The 23,137-nt window shown below is 33.5% G+C and overlaps 5 protein-coding genes across 5 annotated transcripts; 2 read left to right on the top strand and 3 right to left on the bottom strand.

The window, feature by feature from the left end:
* Nucleotides 1-1,673: 1,673 nt before the first annotated feature.
* Nucleotides 1,674-2,369, bottom strand: LOC146944052 (signaling peptide TAXIMIN 1-like). The gene is made up of 2 exons (XM_085742437.1): nt 2,189-2,369; nt 1,674-2,074 (listed from the first exon to the last, which is right to left on the bottom strand). The coding sequence occupies exons 1-2, from the start codon at nt 2,305-2,307 to the stop codon at nt 1,951-1,953; spliced, it is 243 nt and encodes an 80-aa protein (XP_085598563.1). The 5' UTR covers nt 2,308-2,369; the 3' UTR covers nt 1,674-1,950.
* On the bottom strand, nt 1,844-5,062 carry LOC146944051 (Tetratricopeptide repeat (TPR)-like superfamily protein). Its single transcript, XM_085742436.1, has 2 exons — nt 2,189-5,062; nt 1,844-2,074 (listed from the first exon to the last, which is right to left on the bottom strand). Exon 1 carries the CDS (start codon nt 4,987-4,989, stop codon nt 3,427-3,429), a length of 1,563 nt encoding a protein of 520 aa, XP_085598562.1. The 5' UTR covers nt 4,990-5,062; the 3' UTR covers nt 1,844-2,074; nt 2,189-3,426.
* A 994-nt stretch (nt 5,063-6,056) lies between these two features.
* LOC146944050 (THO complex subunit 7A-like) lies at nt 6,057-9,036 on the bottom strand. The gene is made up of 3 exons (XM_085742456.1): nt 8,936-9,036; nt 8,115-8,716; nt 6,057-6,374 (listed from the first exon to the last, which is right to left on the bottom strand). The coding sequence occupies exons 2-3, from the start codon at nt 8,706-8,708 to the stop codon at nt 6,240-6,242; spliced, it is 729 nt and encodes a 242-aa protein (XP_085598582.1). The 5' UTR covers nt 8,709-8,716; nt 8,936-9,036; the 3' UTR covers nt 6,057-6,239.
* Nucleotides 9,037-11,442: 2,406 nt separating this feature from the next.
* Nucleotides 11,443-16,141, top strand: LOC146944049 (GDSL esterase/lipase At5g45920-like). The gene is made up of 5 exons (XM_085742435.1): nt 11,443-11,766; nt 11,916-12,146; nt 14,362-14,429; nt 14,559-14,723; nt 15,674-16,141. The coding sequence occupies exons 1-5, from the start codon at nt 11,659-11,661 to the stop codon at nt 15,828-15,830; spliced, it is 729 nt and encodes a 242-aa protein (XP_085598561.1). The 5' UTR covers nt 11,443-11,658; the 3' UTR covers nt 15,831-16,141.
* A 479-nt stretch (nt 16,142-16,620) lies between these two features.
* On the top strand, nt 16,621-19,578 carry LOC146944048 (GDSL esterase/lipase At5g45920-like). The gene is made up of 5 exons (XM_085742434.1): nt 16,621-16,841; nt 17,338-17,574; nt 18,621-18,688; nt 18,819-18,983; nt 19,241-19,578. The coding sequence occupies exons 1-5, from the start codon at nt 16,737-16,739 to the stop codon at nt 19,395-19,397; spliced, it is 732 nt and encodes a 243-aa protein (XP_085598560.1). The 5' UTR covers nt 16,621-16,736; the 3' UTR covers nt 19,398-19,578.
* Nucleotides 19,579-23,137: the final 3,559 nt, after the last annotated feature.

The raw sequence follows: 23,137 nt of genomic DNA, 5'->3' as shown, positions 1-23,137 counted from the left end.
GTAAGGATTAAACATACAAGGTCGCAATTTTGTAGGGACCAAAAACATAATTAACCCATTATATAATGCCAAAATATGGATCCAGATATGTAAGGGAAAAATCATTATGAATTGTATTATTTACAAAATGGACTAGAAATTGTTTCATCCTTTGAAAAACATTATTACAAACAAAATTACAAAATAAGGTGTTTTGCATAAAATAAGCGGTTTTGAATAAGCTATTTTTAAAAAGAGATCGTAATAAATTGTTTTTCATAAAATAATTTTTTGAATAAGCGTTTTTTAAAATAAACTGTGTTGCATAAGATAAGCTGTTTTTGAAAAAATAAACTATTCTAACTTTTAATTTTAATTTGTTATTTTTTATAATAAAAGTAGTTTTATTCATTGGATAAAAAATATTTGTTTTGGTTCGGTTCAGTATGGTTAATAGGTAAGCAAATGGTTAACCAAACCATAACTTTGGTTCAGTTTAGCTCCAACGGTTCGGTTCGATTTTCCCGAACCATTTCAAAATTTCGGTTCGGTTCAGTTCGGTTTTTTGGGTTAACCGAACCATGCCCACCCCTACCCATAGGTATATACATATCTAGGTATAATGGTCTTCTCAAGACAGATATATTCGATTTCAACAAAAGAAGCTGGTACATTTTCCAACATAATGTGGTTATATGTCTTTTTAATCACTCCCTCCTTACTCAAACTTACGACTTAAAAGCATTATGCAATGAATGAAAAATGCCTTCTAGTTATAAACATGGTGTTTGGTTATTTAAAAATAAAAGTTAAATTGCTAGTATTACTAAGTTATCAAAAAGCATTGAGTAAAATTTTAATCTTTGGTTAATTTATCTTACGCAAAACTCTACATTATTTTAATAAGTATGTGAATATATTTTCTTTGTGAATATTTAACATAGGAAAGTTTTCTATAGATTTTTTTTTTTGTTTTCTACATGTTCGAGCAAAAATTTAAATATATTTGTAATAATAAAAAAGTGCGAGTCCACATATCCTAACTCAATTGATGAAAATGTCAAAATTGTTAGGTCAGACGTTGTGATTAGAGTACAAGCCCTGACTTCTTCACTTGTATGAGTGAATTTATAATGACTTTGTCATTTTGTTTATCTAAAAAAAAATGTGTGAATTCTTTTTATTGTTTTGAAAGGTGTGATTTATCTTTTTATGAGGACGGAAAACAACATTTAAGATTGTGCAAGGATGAAAAACATATTTGACTCTAAACATATTATAAAATTCATTCTTAAATTATGGATGTTATATATGAAGTCTTTTATTGAAAAAAACAGCCCAATAATTGTAATGATCTCTATCATATGAGTGAAGGTTACGGGTTCAATTCTTACAAATATTTTGTTTTTGTAGATATTAGTAAATACAAGAAACGTTATTGTTAGCATCAAAGTATAAAAAAGGAAAGGTTAAAATAAATTGTGCATATTAATAAAAATCCGATAAACAAAAGTTGGAGATTAATACTTGAGTTCATCCTCTATATTGCTTGAAAGTGAATAAGAGGTTATGTGAAGTGTACACGTAATAAAAATGAAACTATTGCTTAGATATAAGCCAAAACTAGCAGTTCGGGAGCTCATTTCATCTTTGAATATTTTGCCAATTTGAAAGAATGATACAAACCACCAAGAGAAAAGAAGACAAAAACATTTTCAACATTAATAATTAATAAGTTCTACAATCAATCAAACTTATGTGATAAAATACTGTTTCTTTCTCACTCAAAATTAGGTTGAAGAGAAAGTTAAGTTGAAGTGAAAGTTTCTAATTAAAATTCATTTTAGGACAAGGAGAGTACTAATGGTTTAAACTAATGCATGAATGAAGCTAAAAGGTAATCAACCAAAGAATAGTACTAAAGTTAGCACCAAGTAACTTCAAAGTCTTATAAAAATACAAATATCTCTTTTAACATGGAATCTTGGATGTGAACCACTCCATAACCTTAACTGGAGCCTTGATGAGAGCCAGAGCAAACTCAACTATGAGGGTCACGCAAAGACAGCATGGACATATACATGTCAAAGTCAACCTGCCATACATAGCATCATACACATTCATAACTTTTTCTCAATTATAATTATTATTTTCAAAGAAAAAATAATCAAAAGAAAATACTAATAGATTGGAAAAGAGAGGGACTTACCCAACAATCCAAATAACTGCACCTACAAAGGAGATTATGAGAGACAAGAAAGCAAAAGGAAGGCCTAGGAGAAAACCAAGAGGCCTGAATTTACAATCCTCACCACAACAGCAACACATGGTTAATTACCTAATGGGTTGAAGTTCTTAAATTATGGGAGGCTAAATACAAATCATAAACTACAAAATCTATATATAATATATAGTTATATACTAGTACTATATAGTTGACGGAGAGAACAAGAAATATTAATAAAATGAGTTAAATTAGTAGAGAAAACATAATAAAATTTTCTACCAAAATAAAATTAAAAAAACGGGTACACGTAGTGAAATGGAAGTAGCCACCTAGATTTTGAACCTGTTCCAAGAAAGAAACAGTCCGGTTGGTTACCAATACCTAAAGCCCACGTTGATACAGGCATTCCTTTCTGCTCACGTCACTAACTATGGATCAGGTTTTATTATTATTTTTTATACATAATCAAACTTTGAAAATGCAATTTCAACTATGTGATGCCCATGTCTTTGTCCATGCTACGATTGTTTTACTGTATGGAGTATTTGTTAATCAAGTGTGCGTTTAAAATGAGTTTGACGAAATAACGTTGACATATTTGTTGAGGTTCAATAGTGTAGTTTTTAGCAAAACACAGTGATACACCATAATTCCGCTAAATTCGCCATCATTCCAAACATGCACCTTGAGGGATGCCAATCATTGAAAAAACAATCGAAGGAAAGATCTATCGAAAAAAAACATTTTGTAAGTATCTACGACTGGCTACTGTCATGAAGTTTATAAGCTTCATGGATTAGATAAAAATTATCTAAATCCATATTAATCTGTACTTCTTTCACTGTGATCCCGAAGTTAATATGGACTAGATTAACAATATTTGGAGTTTTTTAATTTAAAAGTCCAAATCCTATGTCTACCTACTGCAAAAAAAAACTTATCACTTTTAAGCAGCAGGGCTTGACTTCAACTTTATTCAAAATAGTCAACAATTCTGCTTAACTTTTTACCTTCTTTTCTGTCAATTAGGATTAACCTCCTTGAACCATATTATCTATAACTACCTTCTAGAAACACCATTGCTTCTCCACTTCATTGAACATCTTGTTTCATATATTTCTTTTTAAGAGTTTACATTACTGTCAGAAGCACGGTAATCAAAACTTAGAAAATGTTGTGCATCTTTGAATACATCACAAGAACTAACATGCACCATTAGCTCAAACCCAACTACAGGCAGTGTCCTTGGATATTCCTCTCTCCTTCATTACTTCTCTAAGCTCACTTACACTGTCCCATTTCCCAGCATCTGCCAAGGTATTAGATAATGCAACATATGCCCCCGGTCTTCCATTAGCATTCAGCTTGAAAATCTCATCTGCGGCTAATTTCGCCATCTCCATATTACCATGGATTCTGCATGAACTAAGTAAAGCAGCCCAAACGTCCGAATTCGGTCTCTCAGGCATCCTCATGACAAACTCCCAAGCCTGATTCAGCCACCCGGCTCGTCCTAACAGATCAACCATGCAAGCATAATGCTCCATCCTCGGCTTCAGTTTATATTCGCTCTCCATACTCTGAAAGATCTCCAAACCCTTTTCCACAAGTCCAGCATGCGCACAAGCTGTGAGAGCGCTAAGGAACGTCACAAAATTGGGTGCGATGCTGTATTCAATCTGCATCTTTTTAAACAGCTCAAGTGCTTCATCAGGGAATCCATTCTTCCCATATCCATCAATCATAGACGTCCATGAAAAAACATTCTTCTGAAGCATGTGGTCAAAAACTTTTTGAGCGTTTACAACTCTACCGCATTTGGAATACATATCTATAAGCGCACTTCCTAACTTTATGTCTGCAAAAAAAGGCGTTTTCATAAGCTGAGCTTGAACTTGTTCCCCAATTTCAAAAGCTGCAAGCACAGAACAAGCACCAATTATGCTAGCAAATGTGGAAAGATTCGGCCTAAAATTCAACCGTTGCATGTCAATGAAAACTTCAAGAGATCTCATAGCATATTCAGATACTTTGCTATAACCTTCAATCATAGCATTAAACACAACAACATCCTTATCCAATGTTTTTCGAAATATATATTCAGCATCATCAAAAAAGCCTTTATTCATGTAACCAGAAATAAGCGACGTTGAAGATATTACATTCTTCTCCGACATCACATCAAACACAGTCCTTCCATAACCAACCCTCCCATTCTTAACATAAGAATCAATCAACGCCGTACAAAGAACATCATCTTTCTCAACATCAAATTTAAGAATCTGTGCATGTACCATTCTTCCAAGATCACCAACCATCCCATTACTAACCCTATTTGTAGACGCCTTTAAAATCATCGAAAACGTAAACCCATCAGGCTTTTCACCAGACACTAAAAGCTGATGAAATAAATCAAGTGACTCATCAACTTGCCCATTTTTTAAATACCCACCAATCATGTAATTATAAGCTGATAAAGTTCTGTCGAGCAAATCATCAAACACTTGGCGTGCATATTTTAAGGAATTAGATTTAATGTATAGTATAAGGAGTTTAATGGAAATGTTTGTGTTTGGGACAAACCCAGTTTTGAGAATGTGGGAATGGATCTTTTGGCCATGGGAAGGGGTTTGGGAATTAATGTAATGCTGGAGAGTGTTGGAGAAAAAGGTAGATGGAGGAATGAAATCATGGTTTTGTGGAAATGGTTGATGTGTTGATAATAGGGAACTATGGAATCTACGAGAGAAGAAGAAAGATCTGAATATTACTCCATTGTTCATGTTTTCTCGATGAGTGACATTGCCGGAGAGAATTTGTACGAGGATTCGTGATCCTATGTTACTTGTCTAGGCTAGTGTCTAGGCTACTTGTCGAGGCTACTTGTCTAGGCTAGTTTTTTCCCATGGTGGGAAAAAACTCCACTTACCCATGCTAAATTCCACCGTCGTTTTATGGGTAAAGTTGTGCTTTGTAACTTTTTTTTTCTTTCTCTAGAGTATGTGCTTTGTAACTTCAATTTTTTCAATATTTTTTTAATTACATTCACCTTTTGTTTTTAAGGAAAAATATTTTTATTTGTCTCTATTATTTTCACGTCACCTATAATGTGAAAATGGAAAATAAAATTAGGCACCTCTAGTGGCCATTGATTTAGTAATTCAAAAATTTTGTTTAATATTTATCACAAAATAAAGTGTTTCAAACTTGCGATTCTTTTGAAATCCTTTGCAAAAATAATTATGCAAGCAAAATCAAAGCATTTCATTGCGATTCTTTTGAAATCCTTTGCAAAAATAATTATGCAAGCAAAATCAAAGCATTTCATTCAACGTAATGTTCCAAATACAATGAGGAGTACACATTAAAATATTGCGAGTAGCGTAATTGGTATATACTTTTGCAAGAACATGAGCATTATCATTTACTTCTTGCCTAAAAAATAGATTCATTTGAGGTTTATAAAAATGGGTGAGAATATAAAGGGAAGAGTAAATTTTGCTATGTATGAATATATTCTGATAGATATATATGGACAAACAACTATTTAGTCTTTGCAATTGCAACTTGTGTGCACGGAGGATACCCGATTTAAAAAAACAGTGGTGCATTTGTGAACCAAGTTGTTTGCTTCTAAGATCATTTAGCCTCATCACAGTTGATTTTGGATACCCAAAAACTCAGAAACTGAAACCACTAGTATTGGTTAGACCTCGTGACAAATTTTAGTATATACTTTTAAAATTCTCATATCCATTCCCATATATGGTTTTGTTTGTGATACATACATAGGAGTATAAATTACCCGATTCTTTGGGTGAAAAACGACAAGGAGAAGAAAAAAATGAAATGGACGCAACAATGTTGAATGTATTGTTACACAACAAAATTTCAGAGGAAACGCCAATCAAAATGCAAGTGTTTACAAAGTTCTAAGCACTGGCACAATAACATTGATATTTCATTTACATATGATTCCTAATCACGATATGAAAACATAAAAAATGATACAACAATGAGACTTTCAATCTAGTTAATGGTCAACTGTCATTGCATCTGACCCCCCACTTGCATCCTCCATCCCATTCTTGAGCTCCTCAGTTGCTAATCTCATCTCCTCGACTAGACTCTTTTGGTCTTCCTCTATTGTATTCTGCAACTCATCCACCTGCAGGAAAATTAAGGAGGAGAATAAATATTGACATCAACGTATACATGGCCAATGATATTGACAGTTCATAACATAGCCAATGAAAAACAGAAAATACCGGAAAAACAAGTTCATATGACATGAGAAGTAAAAGATACATAGAAAATTATAACTTACTGTGAAATCCTTGAACACAAATGATTCAGCTGAAACACTATTGACTAAAACTACATCCAACAGGTATGCACACTACAACACAATAAATAAATAAAAGAAAGGGAAACCGGCAATTACAGATTATATCGAGATTAAAAATGATCGAATGAGACATTGGAACTCTTTTCAGAATGTAACAAGTGGGTTGTTGACATCGGAGAAAAACACATGTTCACATTTTATTACAAAGGCAAATTAGGAAGCTAAGGATGGAAGTCCCGACTAAAAAATCTTCAAAGAGAAATAACTAAAGATGGACGCATTTTATTGTCAACATATATTATATAACTTGACAAGAGCCTAGCAAATTGCATAACCATTTCAAGCAATAAACTAAAAAGTCACAAATCATAAATTCTCTATTTTAGTCTTCCGGACCTATGAATGTATTCATATATATGATTACTTGGTTTGACAATTTTCAGCCCAAACACCAATTTTTAACACTCTAAAAACATCAAGATGATTTGAAAAGGTTAATGCAGATCACAATCAAAAACCAAAATACTGCTTTGTAAGCTAGAATTACCCATCTTCCAAATGCATTTTAAATTTCGGTCTACAGACAACTGTGCCAAAATCCCTTCTCAACTAGTATTCATAACTGAGGCTGCATTCTGCCATTCTATAGACTTAATTTAACAGGCTATTCATAATTAAGGTTGCATTCTACCATATATGTTTTTAAATTCTCTGTTATTTCATCTTTGCTTTTCAGAATTGGGCAACTCATATCAAATTGAGTTCTCCTTCAACTAAAAAATGCAGACACATGCAGTTTCTAACTATGAATTTTTTAAGTGATTGATGTTTTCTTTTATGGTTGATTTCAGTTGAACTTGGATGGCTATTGAGGTTCATTAGACCGAGTTATATTTACGGCGAAAACAAAAATGAAAGAAGAAAACATTTTCTAGAACCACACAGGATCTTAGTTTTTTATTGACATTAACAGCTTCATCTGCATAGTGCTATCATTATCATAATCAAAATAAGAAGTATCAAATATAATGTCTCTATTTCAAAATAGTGTGTGATTTTACTATGTGCAACTTTTGCAATAGGACCAGAATCCCATTTCAATAGAAAAATGATATTCGTAACTAAAGCCCGTTCTGCCATTTTGTAAACTTCAGGGCCTGTTTGGATTGACTTATTTGAGCTTATCTACCGGCACAAGTTTTGTGAGACTATTTGGGAGAACTTGTGAAAACAACTTATGACATTGTTCAATAGCTGCTTTTAGCTTATTTTCATAAGTTCTCCAAGATAGCCTATGCTAAAAAATAGCTTATATATATAATAATGATAAGCGCTTGTGTTATAAGCAGCAAATAAGTTGCTTATCCTAACAGGGCAACAAGGCTAAGCATCTACGTTAACACAATATTTAGAAAGAGAAATAGTTAAACAATTAGGCATCACAAATAGGCACAGAGCTGACATAAATTCCTGCGTTGCACATTTCTAAGAAGCAAAATAACACACAATCACGAAAGCAGTAGCATAAGCAAATAAACAAACTAAATGTCTACCACATACCACTTGCAACAAAAGCGAAAACTGCTTCTTCCTCAGCTCCAATAATCTCGAACCAGCAGTATTCTCAGCATCCAACGCCGCAATCTCCTTCTCCAACTCACTCAAAACCTTTTGCGTCTCAGATCTCGGCGGCTGCACAGCAATCAACTTCCTAATAGCCTCACACTCTTCCTTATGTCGTCTCTCAACCTTACTCTCCTCCAACTGTTTCTTCAAATCCTCAATATCAATCTGCGCCTGCGCAATCTGTCGATTCATTTCATCTTTCAACTCATTGAAATTATCCTTCTCCCTAACATTAGCTTCAACGATCGCTTTACTCTTCAAAAGGGGTATCTCAAAAGTTGTCAATTCTTGCAAAAATGCTCTTGCAAGCTTTTCACAGTCATTGTAATTGTCTTCATCTTTGTCTACCTCGGAGACAAAAGATGTGAACTTCTTTTGAAGCTTTTTCAATGGCGGTTCGCCTCGAGTTGTTGTTGTTCGGGTTAGAAGCCGGTGTTTGATGATTACATCGTCGATGGAAGGACCGAATGCGTAGTTTGCTGCTACTGGTTCACCACGAGCTGAAACCTTCCTCACTCTTCCCTGCATCTCGATTTCTTGATCATTCACATACAAAATATATTGTCTAGTTAGAACAGGGTTGTCGAATTGAAGTGAAATTAGGGTTTGGAACCCTAATTTAAAAAATTGAGATATATGAATTGTTGAATTAACATTGTTTATAGAATTAGGGTATGAATAAATGTAATTTTGTGCATTGGGATAATAGAAACTAGTAGAATATGAAGCAGAGAGTAAAGGAAATTGGAACGAACCTTTTTCGGGGATGCGTGTGCGGTGGTGGACTCCGTGTCTGTGTCTGAATCCCGGTGAGAGCGGTTCAGTTTTGGTTAAGGTTCAAGTGAAAGTGATCTATGAGAAAATGAATATGGGTGGATGATCCAAATATTTTAATTTTCGATCCACTTACACGTTATTATAAACAAAAATTGACATTTTAAATTCATTTGATAAATAATATATATTACATATATCATTTATTAAACAAATCTAAAACACTAAGTTTTATTTATAATAGCAATCGGAAAATGTATGTCATTGTGGAATATTGTGATGACTCATTATGGACAATTTTCCGAATTTTTGAACAATCTAGGTGCTAATCACCATTTAAATTTTGGATGAAAACAATATTCAAAGAAATCTTCCTTAGAAATGCAAGTTAGCTTATAGCGGAAAACTTATAAATTTGTTTGATAAAAAATCCCATTTAATAACAGTCTTTTTACAATGAACTTATATGCTACTCCATCCGTTTTAAAATGAGTGTCGTTTTAGGTGTTTACACACATATTAAGAAATGCAATGATTAAGAGAAAGAGAATGATTATTTTACCAAATTATCCTTATTAACTATTGGTTAGTTTTAAAAGTAATACTTTGGAAGTAGTGTGTAGAATATTAATTGGAGGGTACAATTGAAAAGAAAAAATTATTATTGCATTGGAAACTTAAAGCGACACTCATTTTTAAACAAATTTTTTTGGCTAAAGCGACACTCATTTTGAAACGGATGGAGTATTATCTAGACATTATTTTAGATACCGTTTGAGTATACAACTTATCATCTTTTACCTCATTTTTTTTACCCTTATCACTTTAACTAAAATCCATTTTTACCCTTTATAATAAATAACTACGTTTAAGAAAAACATCAACGTTTAATATATTTTTTAAGAAGCATGTTACGTTTCATTAATATGCCCACCTTTTTTTTTTTTTTTTACAAATTATATGCTCACGTTTACATATCAACAAATGTTACGTTTTAAAAAAAAAGTGTTGTCATAATTAACTTTTGTTTAATTTTCTTTTTGAAAAGTTTTGTTTAATTTTTTTTATAATAAAAATTGAAATAAAATAAATTTTTAAATAAAAACATTAGCAAATTTATGAATTTTAAAATAATATATTTGAAAGACATTGAATTAATATATTTAAATCATAAAATTTTAAATATCAATTGATGTAAATTATATAATGAATTAAGAATATCATTTTATGTGTCCTCGTGAGCTTAGCTATGTTAATTGGACAATACATAAAATATGCAAGGTCCGGGAGTTTAAATCCCTAACCATTACCAAAAAAAGAATATAATTTTATGTCATTTTACATTTATCAATTAATTGATAAATAATTTTATCAAATATTTTGACTAACGAGCAAGGTTGGCATTCTTCTATACTCCTGTATTATATTGAATGTATTATTTGGAGATCGAGGATGGAGCCCATGTGTCCCTACCGCTCGCCGGCCTTGGTTACGTCTCTATTAGGGCTGGACAAGGACCCGTGGCCCGGCCCAACCCGAAAAAAACCGAAAAAAAAAACCGAACTGGGTGGTTTAAATCGGGTCTGCGGGTCAAACGGGTCACAAATACGGGTACACAAGGGTATCAGTGGGCAGAAGTGGGTAAAGGACCTTCACCCGCGGGTACCCGAACCCACCCGTATATCTATAACTATTATAAAAATATTACCCCTGTAAATCTTCAAATGGTGATAGACAAGGCACATCACAGCAAGAGTGCCACGTTCTCATGGAAAAGACAACACTATTAATAGGTACTAGACTTTTCTCTATATTTCCTTTTGACTGGATAACAACATGTCCCCTTGAGATCCACAATTTTCTCTATACAGTAATAATTGCCAATTAAAATTTGAAATGAATAAAAATATTGTAGAAAGTCTTCATTACATAAAAAATAATAAATTAAATTCTCTCTCTCCCGTTTCGGAAACAATGTAAAGAGGCTATTTATTTTAATTAATTATTTTTTTCTATTCAGTTTCTCTCTCATCTACACAAATTCTCTCCATCTACTAAAATGCTAAAGTTTTAGAACTACAGCCTGCGAGATCCAAAGAGAAAAGGAGTTCTGGTTTGGTGATGAGCATGCTTAAAATCTTCTCTTCTTCCTTGTTCTTCATACCTTTCTCAAATCTCAATCTACTTTGTTTTCTTTGTGCTTCTCAAACCTCAACCTACTCTTTGTTTTTCTGTTCATGTGATTTGTTAGGGAATTTTTGTGGGATGCCAAAGATCTTACCCGTATATAACCGCCCGCGTGACCCGTAACCCGAGCTACCCGAAACCCGACCAATCCGTAGAAATGAACGGTTAGATTTGGGTTCGTGTATGCCACCCGCGGGTTGTGTTCGGTTTGGCGTTTCGGGCCCGAACCCGCCCGAACCCGACCGTTGTCCACCCCACTCTCTATCGGCATGCACCTTTTCCAGTGCACTTTCAATTCAGTGAATTCAATAACTTTCTCTTTGTGTGCATTTGCAGCCTTTTTCCACCGAAAACAATTCATTATTCATTATTACTAGAAGAAGAAGCTCTATTATTAAATTCATCAACAAAGGTTCTAGCCTCTACTCTAGGAGTAGTTAACTTTGTAGAACCTACTGAATCTATCTATCTATATATCTACTGGATCTTCCATTCATTCTTTCATTTCTACATCAACATGACGACGACAAGGCCAAAGATTTTTCTTTTCGGTGATTCAATCACTGAAGATTCATTCGCTCTTGGTGGCTGGGGTGCTTCTCTTGCCAACCATTTCTCTCGCACGGTATTTATTTTTTTTCATTCTTCCTTTAACAACCCAGCAGGTTTCTATGTCACTGTTTCATCTTTTTCTGTATTTCTTGTGATGGGTTTTGTGATTTTGATGTAAAGTTTGAAGCTTTTTGTAATTGGGGTTATTGTGTTGTGTATCAGGCTGATGTAGTGCTAAGAGGATACAGTGGTTACAACACAAGGTGGGCGTTGAAGGTTTTGGAAAGGGTTTTTCCTGTGTCAAAGGGTGATGGAACAGAAACTGCTCCTGTTGCTTTGACAGTTTTCTTTGGGGCTAATGATGCTTGTCTTCCTAATAGATGTTCTGGTTTTCAGCATGTTCCTCTTCATGAATACAAGGACAATCTTTGCTCCATTGTCTCCTTCTTCAAGGTAACCCATTTTCGGTAGCTTTGTAGCACGACACTTTGTGATTAGTGTGTCCGATATGTGTTTACATTCAATTACGTCATTTTCTCAAATTATTCAAATTATTACCAATGTCTGTGTCATGCCCAATGTCCTTGTCGATGCTTCATAGATTTGTATGAAGACAGTTTTTATTTTATTTTATGTATGTATATAAGGATGCTGTTAATTGTAACACTAGTTTGAATAAAGTGTTAATGGTATCGAAACCCAGAAAAAGGGTTGGTACTGTCTGAAAGAGATGTTAGACTAAACACTTACACATTGACAAGGATAATAATTTGAAAAATTGATAGTGATTGAATGGAGGAGTGCATGCAGACTAGCCGTTGATAGAATAGAAGGCATGTCCGGTGTCCTGACACATGTAATTATACTATTCTATTGGTTTGGATTATAGCGGATTCTACTAAATCATGGAGGCCACGTAAATTTAGCGAGAATCATATGAATTTCAATCAATAAAATAGTGTTACTGGTATATTTGGGTTGAATGTAACTACAGATGGGAAAATACTTCGGTGACATTGTGGTTGGTGACATTGGCCAACCACAATGTCACAAGTATACATAAAACAAAAATCCCTTATGAAAGAGAAAGAAGAAAAGTCACTTGTGACATTGTGGTTGGACAATGTCACCAATGTCACCACCACAATGTCACCCAAGTGCTACCCCTACAGATGTTAGTTTCATGCTCTACACTAACACATGTGTGACACCACCAAATACACATTAAACATAAATTGTTGGTGCTGAGTAACTCACGTTTCTTTAGTGGCACAAAAGGTTAAAAAATTAGTTTTGACCCTTGTGGGTTTGATAAGCGTGCTTTGTTTGCATATATTGCATGTTAGTGTTACAAAAAGACTAATTATTTGTCATTTGGTGGGGTTGGTTGTTAATGATGATTTATATATATTGTCTGGGGTAGCCAAATATTGGTTCTGGCCTTGTGGGGTTTCAGGAATTGAATTGGAGAAGTAGGGCCCTTTTAGAATAGGTGATGTCAAATTAACACACGTGCAGTGGCTGTGCTATAGGGACTTTGGTTATCACTATTTTCCACTTGTGTTGTGATCAATAATACGCTCTCTAAAGTTTTTTTAATTTCATGCTTTTTTGTGTAAGTGGAGTTTGCAGTTTGCACGAGATGCTTCTGTAAAGGTCCACTTTTTATTGTCTTTCTTTTTGAGCAGGATCATAACGTTGTTTTCACAACCTAAATATTGTGTCTTTTTTCTGTGTCATTATTTGGTGGCCATGCAATTATATTATCATTTGGTCTGGTCACCTATGAACTGTTAGGTAGGCATGCATGTTAGCAATGGGGAAGACCGAAGACCCACATTTACTTTAGGAGTGGAAGAATGGTCCCTCTTTTTAGGGATAAAGATATCTGCTTAACATTCTTAGAAGAAAGTTTTTTTGACATGGCTCATAGGTTGATCATTGTTTACGCTTCTATTAAGAAAGTTGTCGACCCTTTATGTAATTGAGATGTCTATATGTGTTTGTAAGGGCAATAAATTGCATGAGGTTTCTACCAGGTGGGGTCTTGTGAAGTAAATGCATACAATCTTACCCCTACAAACGAAGATGTTATCAGAATTTTAACTTGTGATCTTATCACAAGGTACCAACCTTACTGTTGTGCCAAGGCTCGTCCTCAAATGTGCTATATATATAACATTACAAATTTAAAGCATTATAAATTGGAGTATTAATTCAAATTTCCTCAAAAAAAAAAATATATTAATTCAAATGAATATAAATTTAAAATTCAGAGCTGTAATGCTTTCTTCTTTTAGCAAGAAAAGATGAAAATATTAGTTTAGGCTTCCTTGAGAAAAAGGTTAAAGTTGATTGGGAAAAGTCATGCAAGTTCTTTCTTGTTTATTCTGTAGGTGCTAGCACAATGGCTGCTTAGTTTTGTAATAATCCATAGAAATAGATTGGCCTAGTGCCTCTCCTCTCCTTAAATAAATAATAGTATTCTCCTCCCTAAATAATACTAATAATCCAAATAATAGAATGACCTAGTAAATTATCACCCTTAAAAAAGAATGACCTCGTAAATCAAATACTTTTTTATTTTTTTTTTTAATTTATTTTTTCAATTCTAGGCCTCTTGTATAAATGGTATAATTGGATATTACAAATTTCTTTTGAATTTCAGAAGCGGTGGCCAACAACTCATGTTGTCCTCATAACTCCTCCTCCCATCGATGAAGATGCACGGCTTAGGTATTGCTTTATTGATCTTTTTTTCACCATGTTGTCACTTTTTTATGTTAGGTTTTCTTTGTTTGTAAGATTTAGATTGTGTAATGCCATAGAGGTAATACTCTGAGAATTTCTGAAAATCTATTGCAGATATCCATATGTGGACAATCCAGAGGGTCTTCCTGAAAGGACAAATGAAGCCGCTGGTGAGTATGCTAGAGCATGCATTGCTGTGGCCAATGAATGTCGTGTTCCTGTGATTGATCTCTGGACCAAAATGCAACAGTCACCTGACTGGAAGAAAGATTATTTAAGGTTTCCAAAATTTTACTTTTTATGTTTATCTTTGCATACAGCATTTTGGAATCTCAATGTTGACAGTTTTTCAGTATTCACCTTTTAAATTTAAAATGCTAATGAACATGATGGCTTTGTCATGTGGTTTTTCCGAATTCTTGTTGAATCGTCATAACCGCATAATATAAAAGCTTATGAAGTTTTCATTGCTGACTTGGTTTTCAAAATGATCAATTCCGTAGCCATACATGTGACTTGAGTTATGCCACAATGGCCAATTTTTTATGAATTTGCAAAGAAGAATGTCATTCTTGGATGGTTATGGCGTTGTTTGATTAAAAATGCCAAGACAACTGAAAAATTAACTATTGTGTAATTTACAAAAAAATGGGCAAGTTTCATTTTAATAGAACATAAGATTGCACTGTTACGAACATAAAGTAAGCATAGCAGAGATGATGATGTTGCGTTGGATGTGTAGTGAGACTAGACGGGATAGAATTAGAAATGACGAAATAGAGAGAGTTGGGTAGCACTTATAGTAGAAAAGATGGTAGAAATTAGACTTAGGTGGTTTGGACATACAGAGAGAAGACTTTGGATTCTGCAATAAGGATAGGAAATCAAATGGACGGGAGTCAGATCACTAGAGGTAGGGGTAGACCTAGAAAAACTATACGAGAAGCCATTAGGAAGGATCTATAGATAAATGAGTTGGAGAAAGATATGGTTTTTGATAGAACACTATTGCGTCGTTTGATTCATGTAACCGATCCCACTTAGTAGGATAAAACTTGGCTGCTGTTGTATAAGATTGCACAGTTTCGATGATGCTAATTAATGATGCTGTCTACATGGATTTCACTTGTTTTTTTGTCTTGCTGTTAGCCTACAGCAGCTATTAATCGAAATGTGTATTATATTTTTGGTTTTGATATGAATATACAATTTTGTTTACTGAAATGCAGTGACGGTTTGCATCTCACTAATGGAGGGAATCAACTTGTGTTTGAAGAAGTAATCAGAAAACTGAGTGATGAAGGTTTGACTCTAGAATCTATGGCAGTTGATCTCCCCCTTATAGGTGATATTGATCCTAATGACCCACTGAAGGCATTTCTGTAGTAACATGATGATGTAGTACAAAAGGGCTATCTCTTTTGGGAAATTATAGTACTGTTGTCATTACTATTGAATGATGTATGTAAATAGAGTACATTGCCTTGGTATTGGTCTTCCTTTTGCTGTAAGGATTCTCTAAGTGGTATATGCTTTTTCTCTGAAAGTATTAGATATTTCATTTTGTTTTGTTTTTTTCTTTCTCTTAGAAGAGTATTTGTTGTGCTTCAGTATCAATGAACCAGATTGGAACAGTTTGTATAATGCTATATACAATTTAGCCTCTCAGAATTCAGTTAAATAGAGCCATTTATTTAGACATGGAGTTAAGTTTACATTTCAAGTCGGAAGCTTTTCCTTTTTCAATAAATTTTCATGTTGGAGAAAGAATCATGCAAGGGCAAACAAATGAAAATTAAGAGAAGTCATTACATGTTGCACACGAGTGAGTGAAGAATTTGTGTGAAAAGTATAAGCAACACTTGGTAGTTGGTAACATGCAACGGCAAACAATGAAATATAGAAGGTAAGAAATAATTTATAACTTATGTCAAAAAAAAAAGAGGAGAAATGATATATAACAATGAAAGATAAGAAATAATTTATGCATTTTAGAGTAGAGCATAGAGTACATAATAAGTAACCTCAATGTAAAATAGTCCAATGGTTCATTTTAATATGGGATAGAAGGAACAGTAAAACTTACATTTTTTTAAGAAGTTGTTGGGAGGGGTAGGTGGGTAGTTTTTTTTAAGGGTTATTATTCAAATAAAAATTTCATTTCTCCAAATACATTTTATAATATTTTATCTGGAGATTGAGAATGTAGTTATTGTAGTGGAATCTTATTTACTTTATTAATGCATCAACATACTTATATGATCTAAAGACCCTCTTCCATTTCTTTCAAACATGACTAAGAGGCCACAAATATATCTTTTTGGTGACTCAATCACTGAGGAATCCTTTGATGTTGGAGGATGGGGTGCTTCTCTTGCCAACTATTTCTCACGCACGGTAACATCCATTCTTGCTTTGTTTTGCTTTAACAACTCATATTTTCATATCTGATTCATGTTCTTGTTAACATTCCACATTATATGTTTTGTTTATAAATGATTTATTTATTAGTCTCATCGTGTTAGGTGCAACCCAAATTGTAATATGATTTATTTATTAGTCTCGTCGTGTTAAGAATCTCACGTTGACATTGAGTTTATAAGTGGTGAAACTGGATTCCATGCATTCATTGGAATCACGCATTCGGGACATTGTTGATCGTTCTAAATTTTTTATTTCAAAATATAGAAATTGAATCTAAAGTGTCTGATCTTGATCAAACGGCCACCAATACCTGAATGCGAAGAGCCGGATCCATAAGTGGTCGACAATTTGAGTTAATTGTATCCCACATTCTGTTTTTAGATTTTAATGTAAAGTTTGAATCTTTTTGTAATGGGGTTTGTGTTTCTTTTGAAAAGGATAAATGAGGTTTGTTTGTAACATGTAACAGGCAGATGTGGTGCTAAGAGGGTATAGTGGGTACAACACGAGGTGGGCACTGAAGGTGTTGGACAGAGTTTTCCCTGTGTCACAAGGCGGTGACAGTGGAACCGAAACTGCTCCGATTGCTTTGACTGTTTTCTTTGGGGCTAATGACGCTTGTCTTCCCAGTAGATGCTCTGCTTTTCAACATGTCCCTCTACATGAATACAAGGAGAACCTTTGCTCCATTGTCTCCTTCTTCAAGGTAACCCATACCCGTACAGAGTTTGAATAAAATTAGAGTTTAATGGGTATGCACACAATGAGGGATTGGCACAGATTATCAGGTAAAAGACTACTGTGTTGAAACCCAATAAAGGATCATTGTTCTTTAGTGGCACAGCAGGAGGCTTTTTTCTTGAAAAAAAAAATAGTTTTGATCTCTTGTGGATTTGATAAGTGTGCTTTGGTCGCGTATATATTGCAGGTTACAGAAATAATAATTATTTTTCATTTGGAAGTTTCTCGCTGTTATGATTATTTAAGTATAGTCTTGCACATTCTAATAATGTTGCATGGCGCATTAGCTATTGCAACTGTTAGATCTAGAGAACGAAAAGTTTCTCTCTGGATTTATAATGTTTGTAAAGCTGTGGCACAGTGCACGGCTATAGTGTAGGACTAGGGATGCACGCACATGGCCCTGTGGGATTTCAGGAATTTGGAGGTTAATACAATAGGTGATGTTAAATGTGGACTCTGGCTTTTTGCCACTACTGTATGATCAATAATACACACTCCAAAGAGTTTGATTCCATGCTTTTCTGTGGGAATGGAGTTGGTACGAGATGCTTGTGTAAAAGGTCCACTTTTTTTTATTTTTTTTATTGAATTGAGTCTAGCATTGTTGTTAGCGTTGTTTTGACAAACCTAAACATCATGCCTTCTTTCTTTGTGCCATTACTTGGTTCCTGTGCAATTATGTTATCAGTTGGTTTGGTCTCATGTGAGCTGTTAAGTATAGGCATGCATGTTAGCAATGGGGGAAAACCAACCTCTACTTTAGGAGTGGAAGAATGGTCCCTTTCTTTAAGGATCAAAGATATCTGCTTATAACATTCTTAAAGGAAAGTTTTTTTTACACTTGCGTGGCCCATAGGTTGATCAATGTTCATGCTTATATTAAGAAAGTTGTTATCCTTAAATGTATATGTAGGTATATAAGTTGACGCTTGAATATTTTTAATTTCAATTCTAGGCCTCTTGTATAAATGGTATAATTAGACACTGCAAATTTCCTTTGAATTTCAGAAGCGATGGCCGACAAGTAAAGTCATCCTCATAACTCCTCCTCCCATTGATGAAGTTGCACGACTCAGGTATTGTTTTATTGGCTTTTTATCTTCATTTTGTCACTGATTTTATTATGTTTTCTTTGTTTGTGACATTTAAACATATAATTCTATAGAGGTTAATCACACTTGAAGAATTTCTAAAAATCTATGACAGATATCCATTTGAGAATAATCCAGAGGGTCTTCCTGAAAGGACTAATGAAGCTGCTGGTGAATATGCTAGAGCATGCATTGCCGTGGCCACTGAATGTCATATTCCTTACATTGATCTCTGGACCAAAATGCAACAGTTCCCTGACTGGAAAAAAGTTTATTTAAGGTTTATAATTTATTTTACCTTCTTTGTTTATCTTTGCTTACAACATTTTGCATTTTTGCATCATACATATAAAAGCTTACGAAGTTTTCATTGCTGACTTGATTGATTTTTCAAAATGATCAAGTCTGTAGCCATATATGTGACTTGAGTTATGCGAAAATGACTAATTCTGTATGAATTTGCAAAGAATAATATCATTATTTAATGCATATGGTATGATTTGATATGAATATACGGTTTTGTTTACCGAAATGCAGTGACGGTTTGCATCTAACTAACGGAGGGAATCAACTTGTATTTGAAGAAGTAATAAAAAAGCTGAGAGATGAAGGTTTGAGTCTAGAATCTATTCCAGTTGATCTCCCCCTTGTATCTGATATTGACCCTAATGACCCCTTAAAGGCATTTCTGTAGTAACAGGATGATATAGCAATATGTGGGGTAAGTGATATATTATTTTTCTCTTTGCTTTAGTATTTGATATTTCAATTTCAGTGTCAATGAACCAGATTGAAGTTTGAACGGTTTGTACAATCCTAGAGGCATTTGAAACTCTCTGAATTCAGTTAAATAAAAAGCCTTTTTAAGATATAAAGTTAGTTCACGTTTTACATATTGGTAGTTCGGTTCATGCTCAAGTGAGTTCTCAGCTTCATCTGAAATTTATGTTATGTGACATGAAGAAAACCATATGGAATTTGTTGATATAAAAAACTTGTACTATATGTGTGTGTATACATACTTCATTCCTCCAACATCATTAATCCTATCTCTTTATAACCATTGTTCCAAATATTTTCTGTTAGTTTTCTTCCTTGAACTATTGGATCAGCTGTTAATTGCTTCTATTCTTTCGCAATTGATAATTCCCTTTTATTTTTAGAAAAAATTCTCATTTATTATTCTTTACTGAAAGTGTTTGATTCTTTTTTTCTTTTGTTTGCAAGAAATCAAAATAAGATTCATTCAAATACTAAAATATCGATAGTATAATAAAATTGACTATGAGTTAGCACATTCCTCATCCATATTTTGAAAGTCATATACATGTTACCACTACACAGAGAGATTTTAGAAGCCAAAAATACATTAATAAACCAAAAAAAAAAAAAAAATCTTAACAAGACAAAATGAAATTTTCCACATATGGCTAATGATAAAGAATAATGAAAGATTCATTATTGCTGATGTTCGCTCATTTCGACTGTAGGTGTTCTTTGTTTTGAAAAACTCAACCACAAGTTGACAATTCATTTGTAAGGCTGAGAGCATGTTGAATTTGATGATAACCACATAAACCTCTTACTTAAAATACAGTACCGACAAAACGAGTAACTATTGAACATTTTAGCAAACACAAAGAATTAAAGCTAACAATAGGACACAAACAAATAAACAAAACAAGAAAGCCATAAAAACTCCAACACGATTATTAGATCTTAAATTGAGCTGAAGTAATCAAAACGCAAACTTGATTCTCCTTTTCTGTTTACATTAAAAGTATATACAACTAAATTCCGATTTAAAAGCATATAGTATAAACCAAATAATTGAGCTCAATGATGAAGTAGTTTTGCATCAAAAACAAGATAAGTATTTGTATCGTCTCCACAGGGATTAGTGCGACATCACGGATATTTCAACATCAAATATCATTCTAAGTAAAAAGGGTGATTGTTTGTTTGAATTTACAACTATGTTAACTAAATGCAAAAAGTAAAAGATGAGATTAATAAGGATTGAAACTTGTTAGGAGTAGCGTTCCTTAACCAAGCGTCACACGTAAACTAATGATCCATACGAATTCTAGCTTTATAAACAACATTATCACAATCAATTCTAAACTATCCTTCGTGTCCAAAGCGATATAATTAATTCTAAGGTATCGTTTAAACATTCGTGTCCAAATCTCTTAAACGATAACAAAGTCGATCGAATAACCTAATCGACCGTGTCCAGCCTGATTAAGTATCCGAAAGCATTTAACTCTTGATTATGGTGATTATCACAAGATTAACAAACTTGTCAAGAATGATATAACCTAAGATATATTGCTACTCTAGCTCTAGATTCAAGAGTTTGTGTCCAAATCATCTTGAATCTCATTGAAAGCATTAACACAAGAATAACAACAATATTGAATATAAATTGCTAGAATCATATTTTGCAAGATCAAAAGATTACATGTTAGCAAGAATCAAGTACCTCTCATCCCAACAAAGAGTGTTTAGCTACACATCATCATGGAAGCCTTGCAAGGATGGATTGAAAAGGAAGGAACCATTACACTTGTGATGTCTCAACAAAGGAATAAGGATCCAACTTCCAAAATCACTCTCACTTCATATGATCTACCCTATTTTCTCTCTAAGATATTACAATGAAAACTAAGAGAAAAGCTATGAAAAACTAACTAAGTTACTAAGTGCCCGTTTGGTTCAGCTTTGAATATAATTGATTCTGATAGAATTGATTCTGATAGAATTGATTCTACAGAATTGATTCTGAGAGAATTGATTTATGTTTGGATACAATTATGTAGAATTGATTAAACAAAATGATTTATGTTTGGATGCAATTATGTAGAATTGCTTTTGAATGTATAATTACTAAAATAGACATAGCTAAAGGAGAATTGATAAAGAATGAGAATTGATAAAGGGCAATAAAGTAAAATAGACATGTTGTAATAATAAAATATACAAACCTATACACGTTGTTCAAGGAGAATTGATTCTAGAAAAGCTAGAAGCTAGGATTTGTAGCTTCATGGAGAATTGCTTTTGGAGGATAAAAGCAATTCTGAAAAGCTGAACCAAACACGTTGTTTTTGGCTAGAATTACTTTTGGCACTGTAGAGAATTGATTTTGGGCTAGAATTGCTTCTCAGAAGCCAAACCAAACAGGCCCTAAGACTAATATGAACTATATATCTCTCTAATGAAATTCTAATAATATATAATATATCAAGCCCAAAATATCTAAATAATATCTAACATAATATCTAACATAATATCTAAATAATATCTAACATAATATCTTCCAAGAATAGCAAGTGGGCCACTTGAATTGAGCAAACCGCCTAACTTACGCTAATAGCGCCAAAATCGCTAATAGCGAAATTTCTTTAAGCTCCAGATACGCCAATAGCGTATCTCTCTGGACTTTGACACTTCTTTGAACACGCTAATAGCGTAGAACACGCTATTAGCGCCATTTCTTCAAGCTTGCTGGACAGCTTTGACCATTTTGCACTTTTTCATGATGAATTGGACTTTGATCAGTGTCTTGAGGCTAATTACTGCACAAAAGGATAGAGTAATGATAAGTAAAGCGTAATAAGGCATTTAACGCTTATTTCTCGGCTTTTCCTTCAATTACTTGCAAAGCAAGCAACAAAATGTGCTTAAAATATAACATGAATTTAACACTTTTATGACACTTGTCACTCTCCCCAACTTAACTCTTTGTTTGTCCTCAAACAAAGGATTTAAAATCAAACAAGTTAATGACAAGACACAAGTACAAAAGGCTTTGAAAACTTTCTCAGATGAATGATTCAAAATGAATGCGCGTGCAAGGCTAAGTTTCCAACTAATTTAGAATTCTACTACTAATATGAGATGAGTCCTATGTACAAAGCTCATGCCAAATAGTTCAAAACAATAATACATATATTCACGAACCACACCTAACACACTTCTTTGAAAGTAGATAAACAATTGACAACAAATAAGTGAGGGTTATGAACACACATCCGGAAATGAAGTTAACATTCCAATCAAGTTATGTGTCCATCCAAATATCATTTCAAAAGGCATAAAAACATGGATCAAAAGGTCTTTGAGGGTTATAACTTGGCTTGGCTACAAAAGAAATGTCATATGTGGGGCAATTGAAATCAAAAAGCCTAACAACTAGGAACATTCCTTGTATCAACCATTAAAGTCCACAATCTTCCCTACCAATTATTACAAACCCTTGGTGTTCACATGAGATACACTTTGATCTTGACAACTTATTCTCTTTTTGGATTTTTCTTTCTTTTTCTCTTTTTCTATTTTTTCTTTTCATGTACACATTGTTTTCTTTTCTTGTGTATTTACAACACCATGTTGTCTTGATCAAAGATAAAATTACACCATTGTACTTGA

Source organism: Medicago sativa, chromosome 2 (assembly GCF_051527215.1).
Source record: "Medicago sativa cultivar Bolivia chromosome 2, Bolivia_mono, whole genome shotgun sequence".
NCBI classification, from domain to species: Eukaryota; Viridiplantae; Streptophyta; class Magnoliopsida; order Fabales; family Fabaceae; genus Medicago; species Medicago sativa.
The sequence above is the reverse complement of the archived record's forward strand: the minus strand, read 5'-3'. Positions and strand labels throughout refer to the sequence as shown.

What these genes read in the sequence shown, in the direction of transcription:
- LOC146944052 (XM_085742437.1), bottom strand. Translation starts at nt 2,307, where the DNA reads ATGTGTTGCTGTTGTGGTGAGGATTGTAAATTCAGGCCTCTTGGTTTT. An exon ending in GCAGTTATTTGGATTGTTGG is followed by an intron (nt 2,075 to 2,188) that starts GTAAGTCCCTCT and finishes TATGTATGGCAG; the next exon opens with GTTGACTTTGACATGTATAT.
- LOC146944051 (XM_085742436.1), bottom strand. Translation starts at nt 4,989, where the DNA reads ATGAACAATGGAGTAATATTCAGATCTTTCTTCTTCTCTCGTAGATTC.
- LOC146944050 (XM_085742456.1), bottom strand. Translation starts at nt 8,708, where the DNA reads ATGCAGGGAAGAGTGAGGAAGGTTTCAGCTCGTGGTGAACCAGTAGCA. An exon ending in TTTCGCTTTTGTTGCAAGTG is followed by an intron (nt 6,375 to 8,114) that starts GTATGTGGTAGA and finishes ATTTTCCTGCAG; the next exon opens with GTGGATGAGTTGCAGAATAC.
- LOC146944049 (XM_085742435.1), top strand. Translation starts at nt 11,659, where the DNA reads ATGACGACGACAAGGCCAAAGATTTTTCTTTTCGGTGATTCAATCACT. An exon ending in GATGAAGATGCACGGCTTAG is followed by an intron (nt 14,430 to 14,558) that starts GTATTGCTTTAT and finishes AATCTATTGCAG; the next exon opens with ATATCCATATGTGGACAATC. An exon ending in TGGAAGAAAGATTATTTAAG is followed by an intron (nt 14,724 to 15,673) that starts GTTTCCAAAATT and finishes ACTGAAATGCAG; the next exon opens with TGACGGTTTGCATCTCACTA.
- LOC146944048 (XM_085742434.1), top strand. Translation starts at nt 16,737, where the DNA reads ATGACTAAGAGGCCACAAATATATCTTTTTGGTGACTCAATCACTGAG. An exon ending in CCAACTATTTCTCACGCACG is followed by an intron (nt 16,842 to 17,337) that starts GTAACATCCATT and finishes AACATGTAACAG; the next exon opens with GCAGATGTGGTGCTAAGAGG. An exon ending in CCATTGTCTCCTTCTTCAAG is followed by an intron (nt 17,575 to 18,620) that starts GTAACCCATACC and finishes TTTGAATTTCAG; the next exon opens with AAGCGATGGCCGACAAGTAA.